Source organism: Hermetia illucens, chromosome 1, assembly GCF_905115235.1.
Source record: "Hermetia illucens chromosome 1, iHerIll2.2.curated.20191125, whole genome shotgun sequence".
NCBI lineage: Eukaryota > Metazoa > Arthropoda > Insecta > Diptera > Stratiomyidae > Hermetia > Hermetia illucens.
Genome location: NC_051849.1, coordinates 90,662,131 through 90,683,193, shown reverse-complemented (window position 1 = coordinate 90,683,193; position 21,063 = coordinate 90,662,131). Strand labels below are relative to the sequence as shown.

Below are 21,063 nucleotides of genomic sequence, written 5' to 3'. Positions count from 1 at the left end.
ATCACGGCTGAACATGTCTACTACTCCAAACAGACTACTAAGGTGTGTCGTCAGCACCAGCATACAACCTGATGTCATCTAAGTACATCAAGTGTGTCAGTTCGCACTAAGCACGTAGGCCATACTTTATTGAAAAACTATGCCCTCTAGCATCATTCAGTAGCCATGAAAGGAGGTCCAGTGCCATGTAAAATCAAAGAATTCCTCTGGAAGATGCCCCTCCGTATATGAAATATCGGGACCCTCAGATGAAGGACCCTCCCATAACTGTCACTAAAAACTTTTCTATGGTAGATCTCTTCGATCACTCAAACCAATCTGCATCTGCAATCTGACAGCCGCAACTGCACCACAAAACACAAGTGATTTAAGTTGCAACAGCGCCATATCAGCACACAGTCGAGATGCAAACTCATCATTGATTTGAGATAGAATTCTTGGAGTTGCTGGAGGTGCATAGAACCTAGGAATACCTGGTCTATGCAAAGGATCCATTTCCAAGAATTCTATACACGTTCGTTGGCATTCGTCCCGAACCTCAACGGAAATCTCAGCTGGACGGCGTGGTGTTGTTGATACCGCCGCTTTTGCCCCCATCGACTCTCGATCACCAGTTTCCGCGGTGACCTCAAGTCGAACACGCTCCCTGATGATGGCCGGGATTGGGTCGCTGCGAGTTATAAAGCGGTACTGGTTTGAGACTCGCTGCACAGTCACATGCGCGAATTGCGGGAAACGCCCGACAATTCTCAGGTGCAATAAGGGGCGGTAAGATGTTGTATCCGCCTCCGCCGCTATTTCATAGTAGGAGCGGATGATGAAGAGATTCATTTCCTCAGTTCATTTTATCCGCTCCCTACGCGAACCTGCTGAATTGTTCGCCACAGATTGTGGCGAAACAGCTGCAGCAGGTGGAGCAACGCTCCTGGTCATCGTGGCGGTTTTATATTTAAGTGCCAAGTGTGATGATAGCTTCCTCTCTTAGTAATCTGCAAGACTGCAAAGTTGCTGCAGTTTCCTCACCTACCCCCTGAGACGCTACGTATTTCACTATTAGACAGAACATAAAATAAATTACATACTTGCAGTAGTTTCAAGGTACACATGGTCCAGGTGTTTTTCTGTTTAAGATAAGATATATGTTCAACGTAACTCCGAATATTTAGAAACATTATACGCAAATTTCCATTATCTATAAAATTATCATTATCTTTGTTGTGTTTAGAAAGAGAACTTAGTTATACGCTGCGAAATTTTAGTTTATTTTTCTAGGATTCGCGTATATATTATATAAAGAGCACATTGAATCAATTCTACTTCAAATGGTTTCTGAGTCACCTCCAGCTCCGTCGAGAGAGGTGAGATTCCCCGCGGATGGAACTCTCCCGTTGGCCCGGAGTAGAGAAAAGTTGCCTTAATTAATTAAATGAATTATGCAATTCCAGAAAGGCCCGCATGCTTTTTACCTCGGGCCTGGTTTTTCCTTCGAAAGACCTTAGTGTCATCATATATGCGAATAATAAATGCCATCATATTAGTGCTCCCTACTTTGCTTCACTACTTTGATTATTTTGGACAATTATTACTCACTTTTGTTATTCATAATGAGCACCAAACCGATGGTACTTTCCCAGAATTGGGTCAATACCTACCAACGTCTATTCCTGGCTTAATAGCCTCTTTCCACGTTCTGGCATGAACAGGGACAACATTAATAGCCAGGACATCAAAATTTAATGCTTTTGGTTGGATAAGTATGTTTCGGGCATGCATTTCACCTATCTCCAGTCAATTAGTTTAATGACATTGATTGTTGGAAATGATAAGGACATTTCTTTCTGGGTTTTTTAATGCCTTCTTCATGAGAGTTTTGTAGTCAATATGGTCTGGTAGTATTAATAAAGTTATTGCTCTCTACATGTTAACGATGCGTATAGATATAAATGTTAAATTTAGTCATCTTATCTCTATAGTATCTACAATAATTTTTCAGTAGAATATTCAGTTAATATTTCTTATACTTTGCTTTTGCCTAATTATCAGGTAAAGATTTTACAAGTTGCTGGCAGTATTACGATATGTTATTTTAGAAAGAAAGCATAGCCCTTGTTATGTAATAAAAAAACACATAAAAATCGGTTTATTGTCTGTTTGTGAATGGAAGATATGAAAAGAGACAACAAGTTTTCTAGTCATATAGTCATGAAGGATTGTGATGAACAAAGGTAACTATAGGTAATGATGGCCAACATTTTTTTTAGACTTGAGAAAAGCCAGGATGGGTAAGCACTCAAGGCTGTGCCTCACTTTATCCGGCGTTGGGGTAAATAAACCAGGAAAACATTTCATCTCCTATTGCTACCTATCCTTGGTGAGCAAAAGGGCCACTAAAATATTTTTTTTTTCAGCGGCTCAGCTTTGACGAATGCAGCCCTCCATAACACCTATAAGAGGGAAATGGATGCCCCAATAACCGCCGCTAACAGATGTCCTGGAGATGAAGCATCAACAAATGATCTTCACAACCACCTGAAGAATGTTATTATTGATACGCCTACAAACATATCCCAGCCACAAGAAAAGTCGGAACGGCTGGTTCGACGATGAATGTAAGCTAGGAAATGAACGGAAAAATGCTGCATACCGAGTAATGTTGCATTCGCAAAGGCTTATCACGAACTCCGTCGAGCGGAGAAGCGACTTCACAGACAAAAAAAGGAATCCTGGAAGAACCAACAACTTGAAAAGTACAGGGAGCAACCGCATCATACGCGGAAGCTTTATCAACAAGTCAGCAGGATGAAGCCTTATACACGTCGATGCTCATCCTGTTGATTTCCGACAGAATGGGCATTTTAGAGCGATGGGTTGAATATTTTGATGAACAAAGTTGGAGGTCCCGCCAACAGAAGACGATGGACAAATGCTGCCCCCACCAAGCATAGAAGAAACAGTCCGTGCAATCCATCGGCTAAAAACCATATGTCACCAAGAGCCGATGGAATTACAGCCGAATTGGTTAAATATGGAGGCGACCAATTACACCCAGTGGTTTATCGACTTATATTCAAAGTATGGGACAGTGAATCAATGCTTGACGAATGACAGCGGGGCATTATCTGTTCCATACATAAAAAGGGAGATATCACGCAGTGCAGGAATTATAGAGGTATCATGTTGTTGAGTATGGATAGCCCCGTATGCCCAGAACATCATTGGCCCATACCAAAGAGGCTTCACTCCAGGCAAATCAGCAACAGATCAGATTTTCTCTCTGCGGCGAGCGATGGAAAAACTGTTGGAATATGGACATCAGTTGCACCATTTATTGATCGACTTTAAAGCCACCTATGATAGCATAGCCAGGGTAAAACTGTACGCGGCCTTGAAAGAATTCGGTATCCCCACGAAATTGATAAGACTGACTAGGCTGACCCTGACCAATGTGTGAGGTCAGATAAAAGCAGCAGGATCACTCTCAAGACCATTCAACATCAAGAACGATCTAAGACAAGGGGATACCCTATCATGCGTCTTTAACCTGGCCCTGGATAAAGTGATTCGCGATGCGATGTCAATGCGAGAAGCACTATCCTCTTCAAGTCCACCCAACTACTGGCCCACGCTGACGATATTGACATCATGAGAAGAACAACTCGAAATGTACAGTCTACCTTTATCCAGCTCGCGCAGGTGGCGCGAGATCTTAGGCTGCACATAACTGAAGGTAAGACGAAGTACAGGGTGGCAACGTCAACGCCAAAATCAAAACCGAAAGAACGAACAACATCGAATCGCACTGGTCAAACGAAAATATTGAAGCTAGGAGACTACAACTTTGAGGCCATTGAAAATTCCTCCTACCTAGGGTCGAAAATCACAACCGATAATAACTATGACGATGAAATCCGCACATGATTGTTGGCTTCCAACAGAGCCTATTTCAGCTTACAAAAACTGTTTCGCTGGAAACGTCTAACCATAGGGTCAAAATTCTGACTATACAAGACTGCGATCTTGCGAGTCCTTATGTATTCCTCGGAAACATGGATTCTTACCAAAAAAAACTCCGAACTCTTGGCTGCGTTCGAGAGAAGAAACCTCCGAGGATTTTTTGGCTCCCTACATGAGGATGGACAATTCCGTAGTCTACATAACGACGAAATTTATGAGCGATACCACGTGGTGGATAAAATCCGGCTCCGGAAAGTCTATAAGGGTAATATCTATGGTAGAAAAAGAAGACGAGGCAGACCCTGCCTGAGATGGAGCGATAGCGTAGGTCAGGACGCCAGACAGACAGATATTAAGGTAGGCCAACACCGGATACTGGCTGTTGCGCCGTTGATGATGATGGTCCACTGCTCAAAACTCACATTTTCTATTAGAGGATAAGTATGTACGTTTGCGTTTCATTGTGGTCTTAACTTTTTGTAAAGCTCTACAGTATTTACTCACTTTCGTATTTTCGATGGCGCAGTAGTCAAATTTGGACCTGGACCTGCTTGATATATCACTTCCAATTAGGAAAAGCGCCCTTATCCGCTTATTCGATGCGACCGATCAACTCGAGTTTCCGTCGCATGAATAAAATCTATACCTGTGGTTCATCAAATAGGTGTCCTTACCTTTCCGAAGAACACATTGACCATGTGAAAACCCTATCAACTTTTGCATTTTCTTGACAGCATCCTCAAAGAACGGTTAACTTTGTACCCGTAGCCTGGCTCTTCTCCGCAGCTTCGGAAATGCGAATTGTGGGGTATGCCGAGTCTGGCATCATGGTCCGTTATAGGCCAGTGCCCCGTTCAGACCGCCGTAATCGTGTATGCATTTGCACGGGTCTGGCACAAGAGCTCTCACGATCTTGTTTTGTTATAGGTGGGCCTTCGCCATCTGTGGCACGAGGCCGCTAAATAGAGTAGATTCCATCCTTAAAAGTCATCAACAGGACACAGACTGTAGTGACCGAAGGGTTACCGCTCATTTTCCTCTATGTTTCCTATGACCGGCAACTTAGAGGAGGGTGATCTTGAGTGTGCTACCCGGACTGTGCTACGCATTTCTGCGCTGTCCCACCCCATGTCGCCACTGAGTAAAAGGCCTTAATAGTTGCTTGGCTTCTCAGTCAGAAAGGCTATCTTACGCTTGGGGTTTTGATAATGCTCCACCCATTGATAGGCCTCCAGTATCGCCAATACTTGGACTTGGAATAAACTCCCACACTCCAACACACGGTCAATCTTCCACTGGGCTCTGGTTGGAAAGTCCACCGTAAAGTAAAACTATTAAAAGAAACAGTTTTCGGTTTTACTGTTTCGGACACAACATGTGCCCTCCTTCAGTGCTGGTTTTGTACACAACAGGAGTACATAAAGAGCATCTGCCGGGCAGGACTGCAGAGCCCCGGTAGCACCTGCCTCCGCGGTTCTTTGAATCCCATTAACCTTCGTTCTACTGGAAGACATGCAGAAATATTGTTGGTATTATGGCTGGCCATAATTCATTAGCTGGAATTATGTTCAGAATAGGAATTCTACAAGATGATGCGTACCCTGTAATGAGGAAGTGGAATCCACGGAGCAACTCCTATATGACTGACCTGCTTATAGGAGCATCAGTCTTCAGATTTTTTAGTGCTGATATACTCCAGGTGGAGCAGATAATATCACATCCCCTAAGGGCATTCCTGCGATACATAAACGAATCTAGGATATTCCCTTAGACGGAGCGTCGAGTGCAATAGGCCACTACTGTTTGAGTGCTCCCAGTGTCTAGAATCAATAACCATTAGCTTCAAAGTAGAGTGTTGAATTTTCGAAAGACCTTTTCAAATAATTGGGAGCAGACTTAGGTCAAAATCGTTTCCCTTTACTTATCATTCAAATATCTTCATTGTTAATAGGATTAATAATTAGCTAGTCTTTCTCGTTGAATCTCATGAAGATGCTATTCTACATTATCATACGTATTGCAAATTAACTCTAAAAATAATAGACTCTATTAATAATAATAATAATAATCGTTGGCACAACAATCCATATTGGATCAGGGCCTTGAAGTGTGTTAGAGCACTTCATTCAAGACCGTAACGGTACACTACAGAGCACTGTAGGAGGCAATGTGGTCAGCATTACGCTCGCCCGAGATTATTACCCCGATTTGACTCAGGTACTCATTCACAGCTGAGTCGACTGGTATCCGACGTCAAATCACGATACAAATCCCACTGCCGCCAGCGAGATTTGAGCCGCGATCTTCCGTACGACAGCCTTATACTCTAACCACTCAGCTATCCGGATCTATTAATAAGTTGGGTTATATATCGGCGTATAAAATTCAGCAATGTCAGGCATGTGCTGAATGAATGAAAGCTTAATTTTACATTCAATGACCTAGCTGCTGCTTCCAAAACCATTGTGACTAACGGGATAACGTCGAATAAAATTTCGTATGATAATCTTTTTTGGAACTTAAGTGGTGATGATAATACTGAATGTAAGTCCGCATATTTGCGCTATAATAGTTTTTTCATTGTCAATGGACATGCATAAATTGTATTATTGATGATGATCGTTTTGGGTGAGAGGGAAATGTACGGAAAGTTAATAATTCGTGACTGATATAATATTGTCTAGTTTTCAGAAAGGTTTTTACTGCAATAATAAGAAAGAGTTGTGTTATATTAAAAACCGCTTTTTATGCTCTAATATTATTTTGTGCAGTGAAAATAAGTCGGAAACCGGAAATTGGTTAATTGAATTGAGAAATGTTTCTGGGCCCTTTGTATGCATGCATAAATTTCGGGGCAGCATGGCAGTGCGATGGTTGAACGGGTAGAGCGTCAGGAGCTCAATCTCTCTTCTCTGGGTTTGAATCCCAGTCGTCATGAGTGTCTGCATTCGTCCTGTGTTTGTCTCGCTGTTGTGGGCTTATCAGTTTTATAGCGTCAAGTGTGATGATTGTGAAACTGAAGTACAGTCTGACTGTTAACACATTATGCTTAGACGCACTGTTCCATACAATCTTCTGGTACTGCATTATTACATACTCTTTCTTAGCTTATTCTGTAGTCAAGGATAAATTGGTTTCCTACAATGAACTTCCAACTAATTACAATTAAATATATTAATTTTATTTATTTGATATTATTCAATTTATTTAGAGAAAAGTAACAAATATTTTGTATTTGAGACGTCCTTTTTCGGGCTTCCAGTTGAATAGTTTCACACGCTTTAAGTCTTTACTCTTCGACACCCTAACTTGTAATTTAAACTAAAGATTCGTCCAAAAAGTACTAACCAATGTATTGTTATTAATAAGTATAACCATTATTATCATCTACGAAGGAACTAAGAAACTTTACTAAATTTATATAAAACAAGTACGCTTCACGCTAGGAGTTCAATATTATTAGGAAATATGAAGAAGAAGTTAACCTACAACAGATACCGCGCACGGTTGTTGCCAGCCAACAGAGCCTATTTCAGTTTACAAAAACTATTCCGCTCGAAACGTCTCACCATAGGGTCAAAGCTCTTACTGTACAAGACTATGATCTTGCCAGTCCTCATGTATTCCTCGGAAACTTGGGTTCTTAGCAAGAAAAATTGCGAACTCTTAACCGCGTTCGAGAGACGAATCCTCTGAAGAATATTTGGCCCCTTACATGAGGATGGACGATTCTGTAGCCTACACAATGACCAAATCTATAAGCGATACCATGACCGTCCGGTTGTAGATAAAATCCGGCTCAATAGGTTACGGTGGGCAGGTCACTTAATCCGTATGGATGAGGATGATCCCACCCGGAAAGTCTATAAGGGCAATATCTATGGTAGAAAAAGAAGACGAGGCAGACCCTGCCTAAGATGGAGCGATGGCGTAGGTCAGGACGCCAGACAGATTTTAGGAATATCGAATTGGTGGACCTCGGCTCAAAACCGAGATGCCTGGAGTTCGTTATTAAGGCAAGCCTAGACCGGATACCGGTTGTTGCGCCGTTGATGATGATGATGAGATACAAACAAGTCGGAATATCGGAAGCTGGTGCTTCCGGTATAAAGGTTTTCTGTTCATCTTATGTTAGAAATTTTCTACGACCATTCGTATATGGCTAAGAACCCAAAATATGCCTTCATATTTTATTCAAATTACAAGATTTAGGTACATATTACATACATAGATATTATACTCACCCTAAACAAACAAATATTGCCTATTACCGAACACTATACTTATACATGCACGTATATAAATTGATCGTACACATATTTCTGATTTACTTGGTGCACAAAAGCATACATATGTACATATACAGTACGTACATTGAATACCACTGGTTTAATGTGCATTGTCCCAAAGCTTGATTAGCACATACATATCCCGAGTAATTGATATTGATACAATGATTAAAACAATAAAACGACATGTTTTCCTGTGATCCCCCATTCATATCAGCTCACTTTGTTGTGGTATTCCCGAATTGATATGTTATGATGATGTCATACGCGTTTTAGAATGCACGAAATATACATAAAATGTTAAAGTTTCACTTTCTTTAATTTTGTTAATAATATTTGGGTTTCCTTTAAACTTCCAAAAGTTGTGCCTTATTTTATCCCTTATATCACTACCAAATTTTGTACTTCTAGCATGAGAATTTGAGAGCTGAATGGCACGTCCGCATGATAACAGCTTATTTTTCCCTTTTTAGCTTTTTTAAAGTTTTGTTTGCCAAACAAAACCTTATTAAAATCACTTCAATGGCTGTCTGTCTGTCTGTTACACGCACTTTTCTCGGAAATGGCTACATCGATCGACACGAAATTTGATGAGAAGGTGGGAACTGTGAATGCCCAGACATGCATGAGTAACATCTTCCAACGTTGATATTAAGAGGGTAGGAGGGTGCTCATACATACAAAAGGAGGGTTTAAAAGTTTTTCTCACCGAATGTAGTCAATGAAAGATCTTGATTAGTACTTTTCGAACCCGGTCTTGGTTTTGACATTTGTGGGAAAGGCGGGAGGTGGGAGGGGTCGAAAGTAATGCTTTTGTTAACGGACCCATTCTCAGAAACTACCCAACCAAAAAATCGAAAAAAAATCATGAAGCTACCTCTACACAGTGTCCAGGTCTCGAAATAGTCTCCATATCGACATCTGCTCAAATTAAGTTAATAATAGTATAATATATTACTATATTTTTGGGGAATTGTTTATCCTAGAATTATAAAACTAAAATAAGTAAAGTTGTAGTAATACAGATTATAGTATGGAGCATGTTATCCCCAAGTCTGATCAAAATTGTACTATTAATAACAAAGTTACAGTAGCTCAAAGTTGAATTTACCGTGTAAATTTACTGCAACTAAATATCAATATCACGCTAAAGTGAGTAGTCTCACATGCTGATACATATACATAACGGGCTATGTATAAATGGAATTGTTCTGAACTCAAATATTCTCACTGAAGGAACAAACAAAACTTTCCAAGCTTCCGGTTTCCCGACTTGTTAGTTATTTATATATCATCATCAACGACGCGAACAACCGGTATCCGGTCTAGGCCTGCCTTAATAAGGAACTCTAGACATCCCGGTTTTGCGCCGAGGTCCACCAATTCGATATCCCTAGAAGCTGTCTGGCATCCCTGACCTACGCCATCGCTCCGTCTTAGGCAGGGTCTGCCTCGTCTTCTTTTTCTACCATAGATATTGCCCTTATAGACTTTCCGGGTGGGATCATCCTCATCCATACGGATTAAGTGACCCGCCCACCGTAACCTATTGAGCCGGATTTTATCCACAACCGGACGGTCATGGTATCGCTCATAGATTTCGTCATTGTGTAGGCTACGGAATCGTCCATCCTCATGTAGGGGGCCAAAAATTCTTCGGTGGATTCTTCTCTCGAACGCGGCTAAGAGTTCGCAATTTTTCTTGCTAAGAACCCAAGTTTCCGAGGAATACATGAGGACTGGCAAGATCATAGTCTTGTACAGTAAGAGCTTTGACCCTGTGGTGAGACGTTTCGAGCGGAACAGTTTTTGTAAGCCTAAATGGGCTCTGTTGGCTGACAACAACCGTGCGCGGATTTCATCATCGTAGCTGTTATCGGTTGTGATTTTCGACCCTAGATAGGAGAAATTGTCAACGGTCTCAAAGTTGTATTCTCCTATCCTTATTCTTCTTCGTGTTTGTGTTTGACCAGTGCGGTTTGATATTGTTGGTTGATTCGTCTTCCGTGCTGACGTTGCCACCATATATTTTGTCTTGCCTTCATTGATGTGCAGCCCAAGATCTCGCGCCAGTCTCCGCCTGCTCGATCTGGATGAAGGCAGTTTGTACGTCTCGGGTTGTTCTTGCCATGATGTCGATATTGTCAACATAGGCCAGTAGTTGCGTGGACTTGAAGAGGATCGTACCTCTTGCATTTATCTCAGCATCACGGATCACTTTCTCGAGGGCCAGGTTAAAGAGGACGCATGATAGGGCATCCCCTTGTCGTAGACCGCTGTTGATGTCGAATGGTCTTGAGAGTGATCCTGCTGCTTTTATCTGGCCTCGCACATTGGTCAGGGTCAGCCTAGTCAGTCTTATTATCATAATTTCGTCGGGATACCGAATTCTCTCATGGCCGGGTACAGTTTTACCCTGGCAATGCTATCATAGGCGGCTTTAAAGTCGATGAACAGATGGTGCAACTGTTGTCCACATTCCAACAGTTTTTCCATCGCTTGCCGCAGAGTGAAAATCTGATCTGTTGCTGATTTGCTTGGAGTGAAGCCTCTTTGGTATGGGCCAATGATGTTTTGGGCGTATGGGGCTTTCCGGCCTAGCAAGATAGAAGAGAATATCTTATAGATGGTACTCAGCAACATGATACGTCTATAATTGCTGCACTGTGTGATATCTCCCTTTTTATGTATGAGACAGATAATGCCTCGTTGCCAATTGTCAGGCATTGATTCGCTGTCCTATACCTTGAGCACAAGTTGATGAACCACTTGGTGTAACTGATTGCCTCGGCTGTAATTCCATCGGCTCCTGGCGACTTATGATTAGTTATTTATATATCAGTATCAATTATTTGAAACAGACTGTACATGTATATCTCAAGCAAACTTGTGATATATTTTGACTTTAGTACCAGCGATATTCAATTTACGTACATAAATGTACGTTTGGTTCTCAATACAGAGAAAGAATTTGAGTGTACTTGCAAACCGTTACACACAAGGTTATAAGAAACTTTTTAATTAGGTGCATCCCATTTTTCCATATATGTAAAGGTTAGTCACGTTTTCAAAAAGTTGCTAATTTACTATTATCAAATTTATTTAAGCAGATATCGGAATGATTATTTTCCAAAAATGAGTCGTGTCTCACTTTAAGTTTGTACATTTTAAGCCGTTACTCGCGCATAAGGCGGAAACCGAAGATCAGGTTTTCCGGTAAGAACGATTTTGTGTATTTCTTTTATAAAAGCAACACAACCGAATGGCGCGGACATTTAAATACTTGCAAGAAATGGTTTTTTGTTGTCTCGTTTATACCAAGCAAATCAGTCCATCAGTCAACTTTTGTTGGGTTGACTTATGACAGGCTGATGGAATACTGATCGTGTAAGGTCAGCCATAGAAAGATATGCCATCGCTTTAAAGCCGGTTATCAAATGTGTCCGGATGGCTCAAGTGGTTTGATCGCTGAGCTGTCAAATCTCACTGGTGGCAAAGGGGTTTGCTTTCGTGATTGAAAATCCAATACCAGTCGACTCAGCTTTGAATAAGTACCTCAGTCAAATCAGGGTAATAATCTCGGGCGAGCGCAATGTTGACAACATTGCCCATAACCATGACCATAAATTACCACCTGACGTGGCATGGTGATTAAAGAAAGTATCTGTATTGCATGAAGTCACGAGGGGAAGCGCACAAAGGAAACCCCAAGTGCAGAGGGCGTGGTCACGCTTCGTGAAGTGATGCTTTGCGACGGCTCTGAGGGATGACGAATGACAAAGTGGGTTTAGTTTTAGTGGTTGAGAATCTGTGCCCTTTTATAATGTCCTCCTTCTGCCATAAAAAATAAAAAAAAACAACCAGACAGACAAACAGTCAGTGAACACATTTTTGAAAACCTTATGATTTTCAAAAACATTAAAAATAACTACGCATATGCATCATCCGAACCGTTCCAATCCCATTATAACAACATAATTTTATACGGTATACAATTGGTGGCTCAGAAAAAAACTATTATTAAAACTACTGTATCAAAGAAATTTTGATAACGAAAGAATGTTCTTAGTTCTATTGTAACAGTTTTAACAACAGTTGCAGACATACTGCTCCTGGAACTTTAAATTTTGAACCCCCAGTTTCATACCTTGAATTAAGATGAAAACAGGATCAATTATAATAACATAGTTTCAACTATTTTATTTGACAACCCTTATAAACATAATTGTTAAAAATGTAATAATACCAATTTTTGACAGGTATATTAGTAATGCGGCCTTGAAGGAATCGTTAAATCGTCAAGAGCAATGTCCCGAAGTGTTTACACTCACTCGCTCACTCATGGCTGGTGTAATTTTCCTCATTATGAAACCAACAAAATAGAGATTTATTATTCGATATTGTGTGGAAGTTTATTATTTGTTGACTTCCATACAGCCCCTACCAGCTTCTACAGAGACACTCCCCTTTATTGTCAACTTTTACATCATTTTCCCAAATAACATTACTTCTAAATAATATTTATGTAAACAAATTACTAGAAACAAATTTATTGTTACTACACACATGAGATTATACCCAAGGCTATAATATAGTACATACACATATGTATTATATGTTGTATCTCTCCAACGCGCAAATCTTTCGTATGGTATCATGTATTCGATAGAGACTAAACACTGCATTTTAATATTAAATATGTGATTGAATGCCGTAGAATTAATGCATTCTATTCTTCTAAACTGTCTAAGTAATTCCAACTGAATAACAAAATAGTTAATAGTAAAATCAAACAATGGTGCTTTGAAATGACAATACAATGAAATAGCAATGGTTTCAGAACGCAACAGTCCTTTAACTTGGATTTTCTGACCATTGATCTTTTCACTAGTGGAACCGCTGGACCCTAAAATCTGTTGGAATAATTAAAATTCAATGATTATGTGCAAACGATACATGTTTATAAAAATGTTTATCAAATGAAAATGTGGACTTTTTATTTTTAATTGAAAAAATTGACAATTCCAATTCACAATACACATTTGATGTCTTCGCGTAAATTCTCACGAAAAGCTTGGCTAAACTTCATTAATTACAGTGGGTTACATAACACATAACTTTCCAGTTTTATGGCCTATGTCAAGACTTGTATTTTTTACTCTTAAACTAAGAGTGTAGTAGTAAATTTCCAAAACGCACCAATGTAATATTATTAATTTTACTTGAGCAGTTATCTGCCTGGGCTATGGTTTTTTTAGTCAGTCATCGCTGGATGTTTCGAATTAACTTCCCAGCTATTTACAGTCCTGTAGCAGTGTCCTAAAATAGATTTAATGCCCGAAAACGACCACATTTGTGAACTTTTCTCAAAATATGGTCATATGGAGTGTCAATTACAGATTTCCATAAAACCCTATGTGGGGCATAGTGCTTGAAGCATACTTGCGCGTCATTGCTGTAGGTATCTGGCAAGCAGCTTCAACAGTTTCCACAAATTTCCGGGAAGCTTGCTTTCCTTCTTCGCTGTTCTACGCCATATAGTTTTAAGGCGACCTACTCGCCAGCCATTCCGGAATAGTGGGTTGTATTGCTTAGCATAACCCGCCTTCCTTAACATGTGATCTCATTTGCTTTCTAATCAACACGTCCACGGTACATCTAATAATTACACTCAATGGACCAGATTTGCAAATGTATGTTTTTCCCAGCACATTATAGGCACTAAACTACATGTAGCCACTGCTTTTTGGTTTTGACCATGAGATTGTGTGGATGTCCCCTATTGAGTGAATAAAAAATATTAATTAATGCTCTTAGAAACCGGAGGAAATATCTCCAAAGCGTTTCTTTTGGCTGTAGCTGAAGCTATTTTTGAATTTTCAATTAGAGGGGAGGAAGAGGTCCTCCATATAATAATAATCGTCGGCGCAACAATTCATATTGGATCAGGGCCTTGAAGTGTGTTAGAGCACTTCATTCAAGACCGAGTCGACTGGTATCCGACGTCAAATCACGATACAAATCCCACTGCCCACGGACACCCTCCCTATTAAACCCCACAGAAAAATTGAGCCGGTCCCCCGGAGGGTAGGGGGCAAGAAGAGTATGTAGGAAGGATAGGAAACTCCTCTTTGTTTGATCCGTTAAAGGACTACGGCGGTAGATACAGCCTTTAAAAGTTATGGCAGCCCAATTAGGGGTTAATTTCATATCATTAGTAGGTTTATTCGTGGCGCCGATAATTGTCTTACCAGTAAGTTGCAACTCTGTATGCGTAGGCGACAACTGCAAATTTTTAGCGAGTGTAGGAAGGGGCTTTTTTTCTTCTCTTATACCCCTTTTCTCTTGCGAGGATGGAGTGAGGTTGGCAAATAAGAATTTATCATGTTATCAAAATAGTATTTTTTGAAAAGCAATCATTTTTAGGGGGGGGGGGGGGGGTTACTGATGCAATTTTTTTAACGAGAAGCCCTTCTTCTTTAATCACCTTCCTACCACCCTTCGAGGGTTGCATACAAAATTAAACCCTATCGTTTTTGCATTAAAATTATCCCACTTTTTGACGCTATAACTTTTCAAGGGGGAAATATCGCGACGATACTCGCTAGAAAGGATGGACTTTCCTCTTTCTCCTATGTACACTATTCTCTCGCCCTCCGGGAATAGGTTTAAAAATTGAATTCGAACTTTACCATGCTGAGTTTTCGTCGAGCTTGACGCGGGAAACATCGCCTTTCTCTGGAAATGGGGTTGGAAATTATCCCTTTAGTGGTACTAGGAAAAAAATGTCGAAACTTCGAAAGCGACCATTCAGGACCAAGGATGATTCTTTGAGAATATAAAACAATTAGGTCATTAGAAATGTATATTGTCCAAGAGGCAGAGACGAGGACAAAGACGGCAACTTTTTATTTCTCAAAAGTTTATTTTCATTTATAAAATAATTTACGCAAAAATTACAAATATCAATTGAGATAAGTATTTCACTCAGTCCTACTTTTGATGCAATTGGTTCACGGAGGAATTTATTTATTTCATGTATGCCGATTTGCTCCTGCACGCGAAACAATTTCTTTTTACGGTAAATACGTTTGAACGAAAATGGGAGACGTATTTTTGCAGGCATGGCGCCTTTAAAAAACCAAAGTCATCACTTTAAATAATTTTCCATCATTGTAACTACTTGCGATGACGGCGCAATTGTTAAGGAGCTAGAACGTGAACAGAAAACACTAAAATACATACGTATTATAATTACGCTGCCCTATGCTACGCCTCCAATGTGCAAAGTTTACGCTTTTTTGCGCTTACACTTCATTGGATAATACACGCTACGATGCGCTACGCTTTTAACCTGCAATCGGGATTAAGTCAGAATACCTCGATGGTAAGGCGCAAACAAGAATTGATGAATGCTTGAAGCTTATGAGAAACATTGGTGGTCACTTTCCTTGCATTACTCCATATAATAGCACAGGGAAGACGCTGGTGCGGAACAGCCTCAATTGTTTAGTCAGTCCACCTCCACTTACCTGTTTATCCACATCGAGAACCATGACTCAGTGAGAGAGAGAATGCGGATATCACCAGCGTAGTCGGGATATTGCAAGAAATTGAAAAACGGCAGGAGAAAGTTGGCAAGTTGCAGTCCAGTCAGGATATTCGAAAATCACAAGAAGTGATCAGTCAGAAGGTGACTAAAGAGGAGCCAAACCGAGAAGCAGTGGACCATGGAGAGGTCATAAGTGAAGGTGTAAAATGGCAGGAGGAGGCCATGCGAGAAGATACGAAACAGGAAAAAGAAATTGGTAAGCAGGTTGGGCATATCTGGCAGGACCGTGCAAAGCCGGAGGAGATGACTATTGGAGAAGTGATATGTTGGCAGACGGAAAGTGTGAAGTGGCGAAAAGCGATTGAGAAGAACTTGTTACCTTGAAGGACAGAGGTAGAATCTAACAACAGTGTACAATTCGCTTAGTGTCTTGAAAGCAATGGTCCGCCAAGTTCAAATAGACACGGAAAAGGCAAGAGTTTTGGGATAATTACTGTGAAGAAAGCGAAATGATAAATAAAATGAATTGAAAAGTAACAAGGACACAGGAGTGGGTATCGTGGAACGATACAGCAGTGTTTATCGTTTGAATGGCACGGCAGAGAAAAAGCTGACTTTCGAGCAAGTATGGCAAGGCTCTGAAAAAGTAGTAAAAGTGAAGGTAGCAATTAGTTGGGAGGAGCAGTACCAGAGACGAAATTCGATTGAATTAATGGTGAAAATTTGGATGGCTAAGGAATCTGGAATCTTCTGCAAGTGAGAAGATACCTATTTAACGTTTCCGTAAACGAATGTTGCGGAGCCGTACAAATGTTGATTGTTGCGTTACGAGCAAGAGGCATTATTTTGGAACATCATGAAGTAGTAACCAGTGAGATGCTGATATGTGAACTTGGAACCGCCATTCGAATGGGATTTTATAATTGAAGCAAAGCCGTTATCAGGACGCAGCACCTTCCGGGGCCAACTAGTATTTTTCCACAGCCCAAGAAGGAAGATAAGCGAAAGTCACCTTCGAAACTGAAAGGACTACGGGGAGATAGTTATGGGAAAGTACGGGAGATAGTTAGGACGCTATTAACTAAATTAGGCGAAGTGGACAAAGTCGGACGGAAATAGAATTCCGAATGGGCGAATATTTAGTTAGGATAATTGTTAACAGATGACTCTAATGCCGGAAAGGAGATCTTGTCAGAGGCGCAAAGTAATTTCCTAGTGAAGTGTTTGCATACCTTTCTGGAATGTTCCGCGGGCCGGAGGTCCGCCCACGGGGTCAGTCTAGTTCTAGAGTTAGAATAGATTGCGTCAGTTATGAATACGCCTCGAATTGAACCAGTTAAGGAATTGTTCTATAATTAATTGTGCAGTACGGTTATAAAAGGAAATGTAAAATAAACGCTTATATTGAAGTTATAGAACGGGGTTTTGTCTAGTGCTACGCAATCCAGTAATACGAGTCTATGTAAAGCAAATAGTAACTAGAGACGAAACTACATAAAGCGAAGTACATAACAGTATCCTTCCCCATTAGATTGGAAGAAACCAAATTCGCGTCAACTAGAAGTTGGCTTTTCTCAATACAAAAGTACAGTGCCATAAGCATGGCAAGAGGGAGAGGTATACTCTCCAGACCCCTACAATTTCACTTCGCTTAGGCCCAGAATTTCCAGCCTATATCACCGTTCCAGTTGGAGAAATGGAGCATTCTGAGAGCCCTCGATACGGTTATCGAGGAACGTGCTTATATTTGAGAAAGCAATTATAACCTGTCTTTGATAGCCAAGGGTTGTAGCCATGAAATTAGTCCCTGTCCGAGTCGTTGTTGACATTTCGGTAGCAATATAATTTATATATATACATATCTGTATCCATTTAGTCGTCTTTTACGAGAGCAGAGAATACTTTGAATATATTCTTAAAACTCAACTGACAGGTCGGAAGTATTGAAAGTGCTTAATTAGTACTTTTCGGAACTAGCGTAAGCTTTAATACCTGTTGAGAAAAAGGGAAGTTACAGCTTAAGTTTTAGGAACCTCGAAGTGTGTGGTAATGGATGCCATTTTAAAAACGTATCTCGCGAAAAATATATTCTATTCTAATATAATTTTAAATAAAGATAATAAAAATATACTGCACACTACGTTATTTAAAATGGTATTTCATAAAGTACATGCAGCACGATTTTCAAAGTAAAATTTGTTACATTTTTCTTTGCAAATAAGCCCTGAAGGACTTCTTCTGTAGTATTAATCTTCTGGCATTGGCTTGTCCTCTAATACTAAATTTGAAACCTCAGATTATTTGCTTACTGAAGAATATTTAACCTTGGTGGTATATTATTTGAAGGCTAGTACAATTTTGCTTTTGCAGATTAGTGTGAACTTCGTTGATTTGTAGCTTCCAACAAATATTGCAAATGCGTCTCCATTTGCGGTTAGCTTCTTGTGATTTTCTATCATCACTTTTTTGCATACATGTATAAAACAATACTCATTTTGGGGCCATTCTAATACTAATTCCGTGTTTGCATTCATGTTTTTCAGGAAATTCATTCAAGGTGGCCAATATATGAAGAAAAATCGAATTGACGGTAAAGTAGTTATAATAACCGGATGCAATACTGGGATTGGCAAAGAAACCGCCAAGGAGTTGGCTAAACGAGGAGGTAAAATTTATATGGCATGTCGAGATCCTAAGCGCTGTGAGGAAGCTCGATTAGAAATCATCGATAAAACCAAGAACACGAATATTTTCAATAGAACGCTAGATCTGTCGTCGTTGGAGTCAGTTAGGAAATTTGCAGCTAAGTAGGTTGAATTCTGATGTGCGAAATTGCTAATTTACTTCGATTCAGAAAACACATGCATTTTTATTTTTCAGGTTCAAAGAAGAGGAATCAAGACTAGACATTTTGATAAACAACGCAGGGATCATGGCTTGCCCAAAGGGTCTCACAAAAGATGGCTTCGAACTGCAGATTGGTGTGAATCACATGGGACACTTCTTGTTGACAAACCTTTTGCTGGACCGTTTGAAAGAATCCGCACCAAGTCGCATCGTTGTTCTCTCCAGCCATGCTTACATGACCGGAAAAATCAACAAAGCTGATCTAAACAGTGAAAAGTCGTACAACAAAGTTGCTGCCTATTCACAAAGCAAACTTGCAAACATATTATTCACACGCTATTTGAGCAAAAAATTGGAAGGTACAGGTGTTGTCGTAAATTGTTGTCACCCAGGGGTTGTTAAGACTGAGCTCGGTCGGCACATCGTCTCCGGTGTATGGAAGTATGTTGAAATAATTTTTTATCAAGTATGTCATAACTGAACACCATCATTTTTAGGAATATTACCTCACCACTGATGTCTTGCTTCTTTAAAACTGCGAAATCTGGAGCACAGACTTCTATCAAGTTAGCTATTGATCCAGATATGGAGAAGGTTTCCGGAAATTATTACAGTGATTGCATTAAATTCCCAACACTGAACCGAACTAAAGACGATAGTACAGCAGAATGGCTATGGAAAGTAAGTGAAGAATGGACTGGTTTGGCCCCGAAAACCGAGAAATCGACAATTGAAATAGATATTAGCAGTGAGGGGAAAGTGGTTGAAAAGACAAAATAATTTAACGAATTTGCAATGCTAATTTTGTTCAATGGTTTATTGGCGGCATTCAATTGTAATGTGTTACTCCCGACGCGATTTGTAACGACAATTTGTCTTAATTATTTTATTTTGTTGATAAGAATAAATAGTTAGGAACTTAAGGTGTTTTGTTTTAATTAGAATAAAATTACTCATTATTTGGAGGGGCGGTTCTATTAAATATGTGTAAAGGAGGTGTAAACTGAGAGGAGTTGCGGAAAGGCTAGGTTATGCTTTTTATATCTCACTGAATAGAGAGTAGTACATCAGCACCAAAAATCTGTCGTCCGATGATCCATTGGCTTCCGTCTTTTCGCAACAGGAGGGCACGTACCATTTTCCAATGCTTCTATTCTTCCTGCTGTTCAACAGGATCAACTTTGCAGTATGTTTGTGTATCGTGATTTTAGCCGCCGAATTTAGACTCTACTCTGCCAGTTGTTCTTGTGGAAACTTGCAACCAGTGTTTGATAGTAACATTTGCTACTGCTACCGACACTTAAGCCCTTGGTTCCGGAATGTGGGAACGTCAACTCTGTTTTCTAAGGCTTTCGATATTTCATTTCTTTTTACGCCACATCGACCAGGTACCCAGCGTAGTTACTTCAGTACAAACTGCCATATATTTTTGGTCTATGTGAATTTTCTATACGCTTGAGGCTAACTTTATATTTGCTAGATTGCTAGATGGGGATTCGAGATTCAGAAGAACTAGATTCAGTTCTCTAATAACTACTACTACTACTACTATATATGGTGTCCCGTTGACGATGGTAGAAATTTGAAGGGGATATATTACCACTCGATTGAGGGAAATTGTTCTGTAGAAAGGCCACTCTCTCTTTTACCGTTGAACAGTTATACTGTTTTTCATGAAAAGTGTCAAAAAGCTTGACTTGCCCAAGAAAATCACAATTTTCCACTTTCAGATTTGGTATCATTTTTAGAAATTTCAAAAAATTTTATATAATATAATATTATATATTCATCTAAATTTCAGTTGCTCCATTATATTAGCTGCCATTCGAAAGCTAAAAATAAGGGACTTAATTATGAAAAATTTACGAATATTATACGTAACCGTAACCGTAAGGAAATTAGCTTAAATACGTTAAGGTTTTACAGCCTATTCCGGGTCTTGGCCTTCAGGATGCCCTTCCTCCCATCGATCGCGTCCTCTAAATTTAGCTGCCTTGCATCAAATGCTGAGAAATGAAGTCGATTCCAAAATAAGGGGAGGGGATATATCTATTGTCCAAAATCCAGGGACATTTAGTGGCAGATACGGATACTTCAGGTACTCTATCAGTAATCAGCCCTGCAGCAGTGGCGCTAATTTTTTGTACAGTCTCAACAAATGGTACATAGAACGAATAATTGTAAATATGTTTTTACATATACTCTATATTGTGTTAAATTCTTCTGTAAATTTTGGAAACAATTGATTTAGCACTTTTTATTTAAAAAATTCCCGAAAAAGTAACTACATTTGGAACTTTTACATTAGGATAGCCTCTTAAGGGGGTCATCCCGTGTGTAGGCCGTTCTTTTTGCGTTTATTTAGAAATTTTTTGTGAAGGTTTACGGACCGTACAAATATGTTCTGAATAAGTTTCAAAG

General features: G+C 39.9%; 1 protein-coding gene across 1 annotated transcript in view; it reads left to right on the top strand.

Annotated features, from left to right (window-relative positions):
• LOC119661729 (retinol dehydrogenase 12-like) overlaps positions 1-19,565 on the top strand; it is a 42,735-nt gene extending 23,170 nt beyond the window's left edge. Inside the window, exons 2-4 of the mRNA XM_038071196.1 lie at positions 18,339-18,602; positions 18,676-19,083; positions 19,140-19,565. Of these exons, the coding sequence (XP_037927124.1) occupies positions 18,339-18,602; positions 18,676-19,083; positions 19,140-19,422 (955 nt within the window). The 3' untranslated portion in view covers positions 19,423-19,565. The remainder of the gene's footprint in view (positions 1-18,338; positions 18,603-18,675; positions 19,084-19,139) is intronic.
• Positions 19,566-21,063: the final 1,498 nt, after the last annotated feature.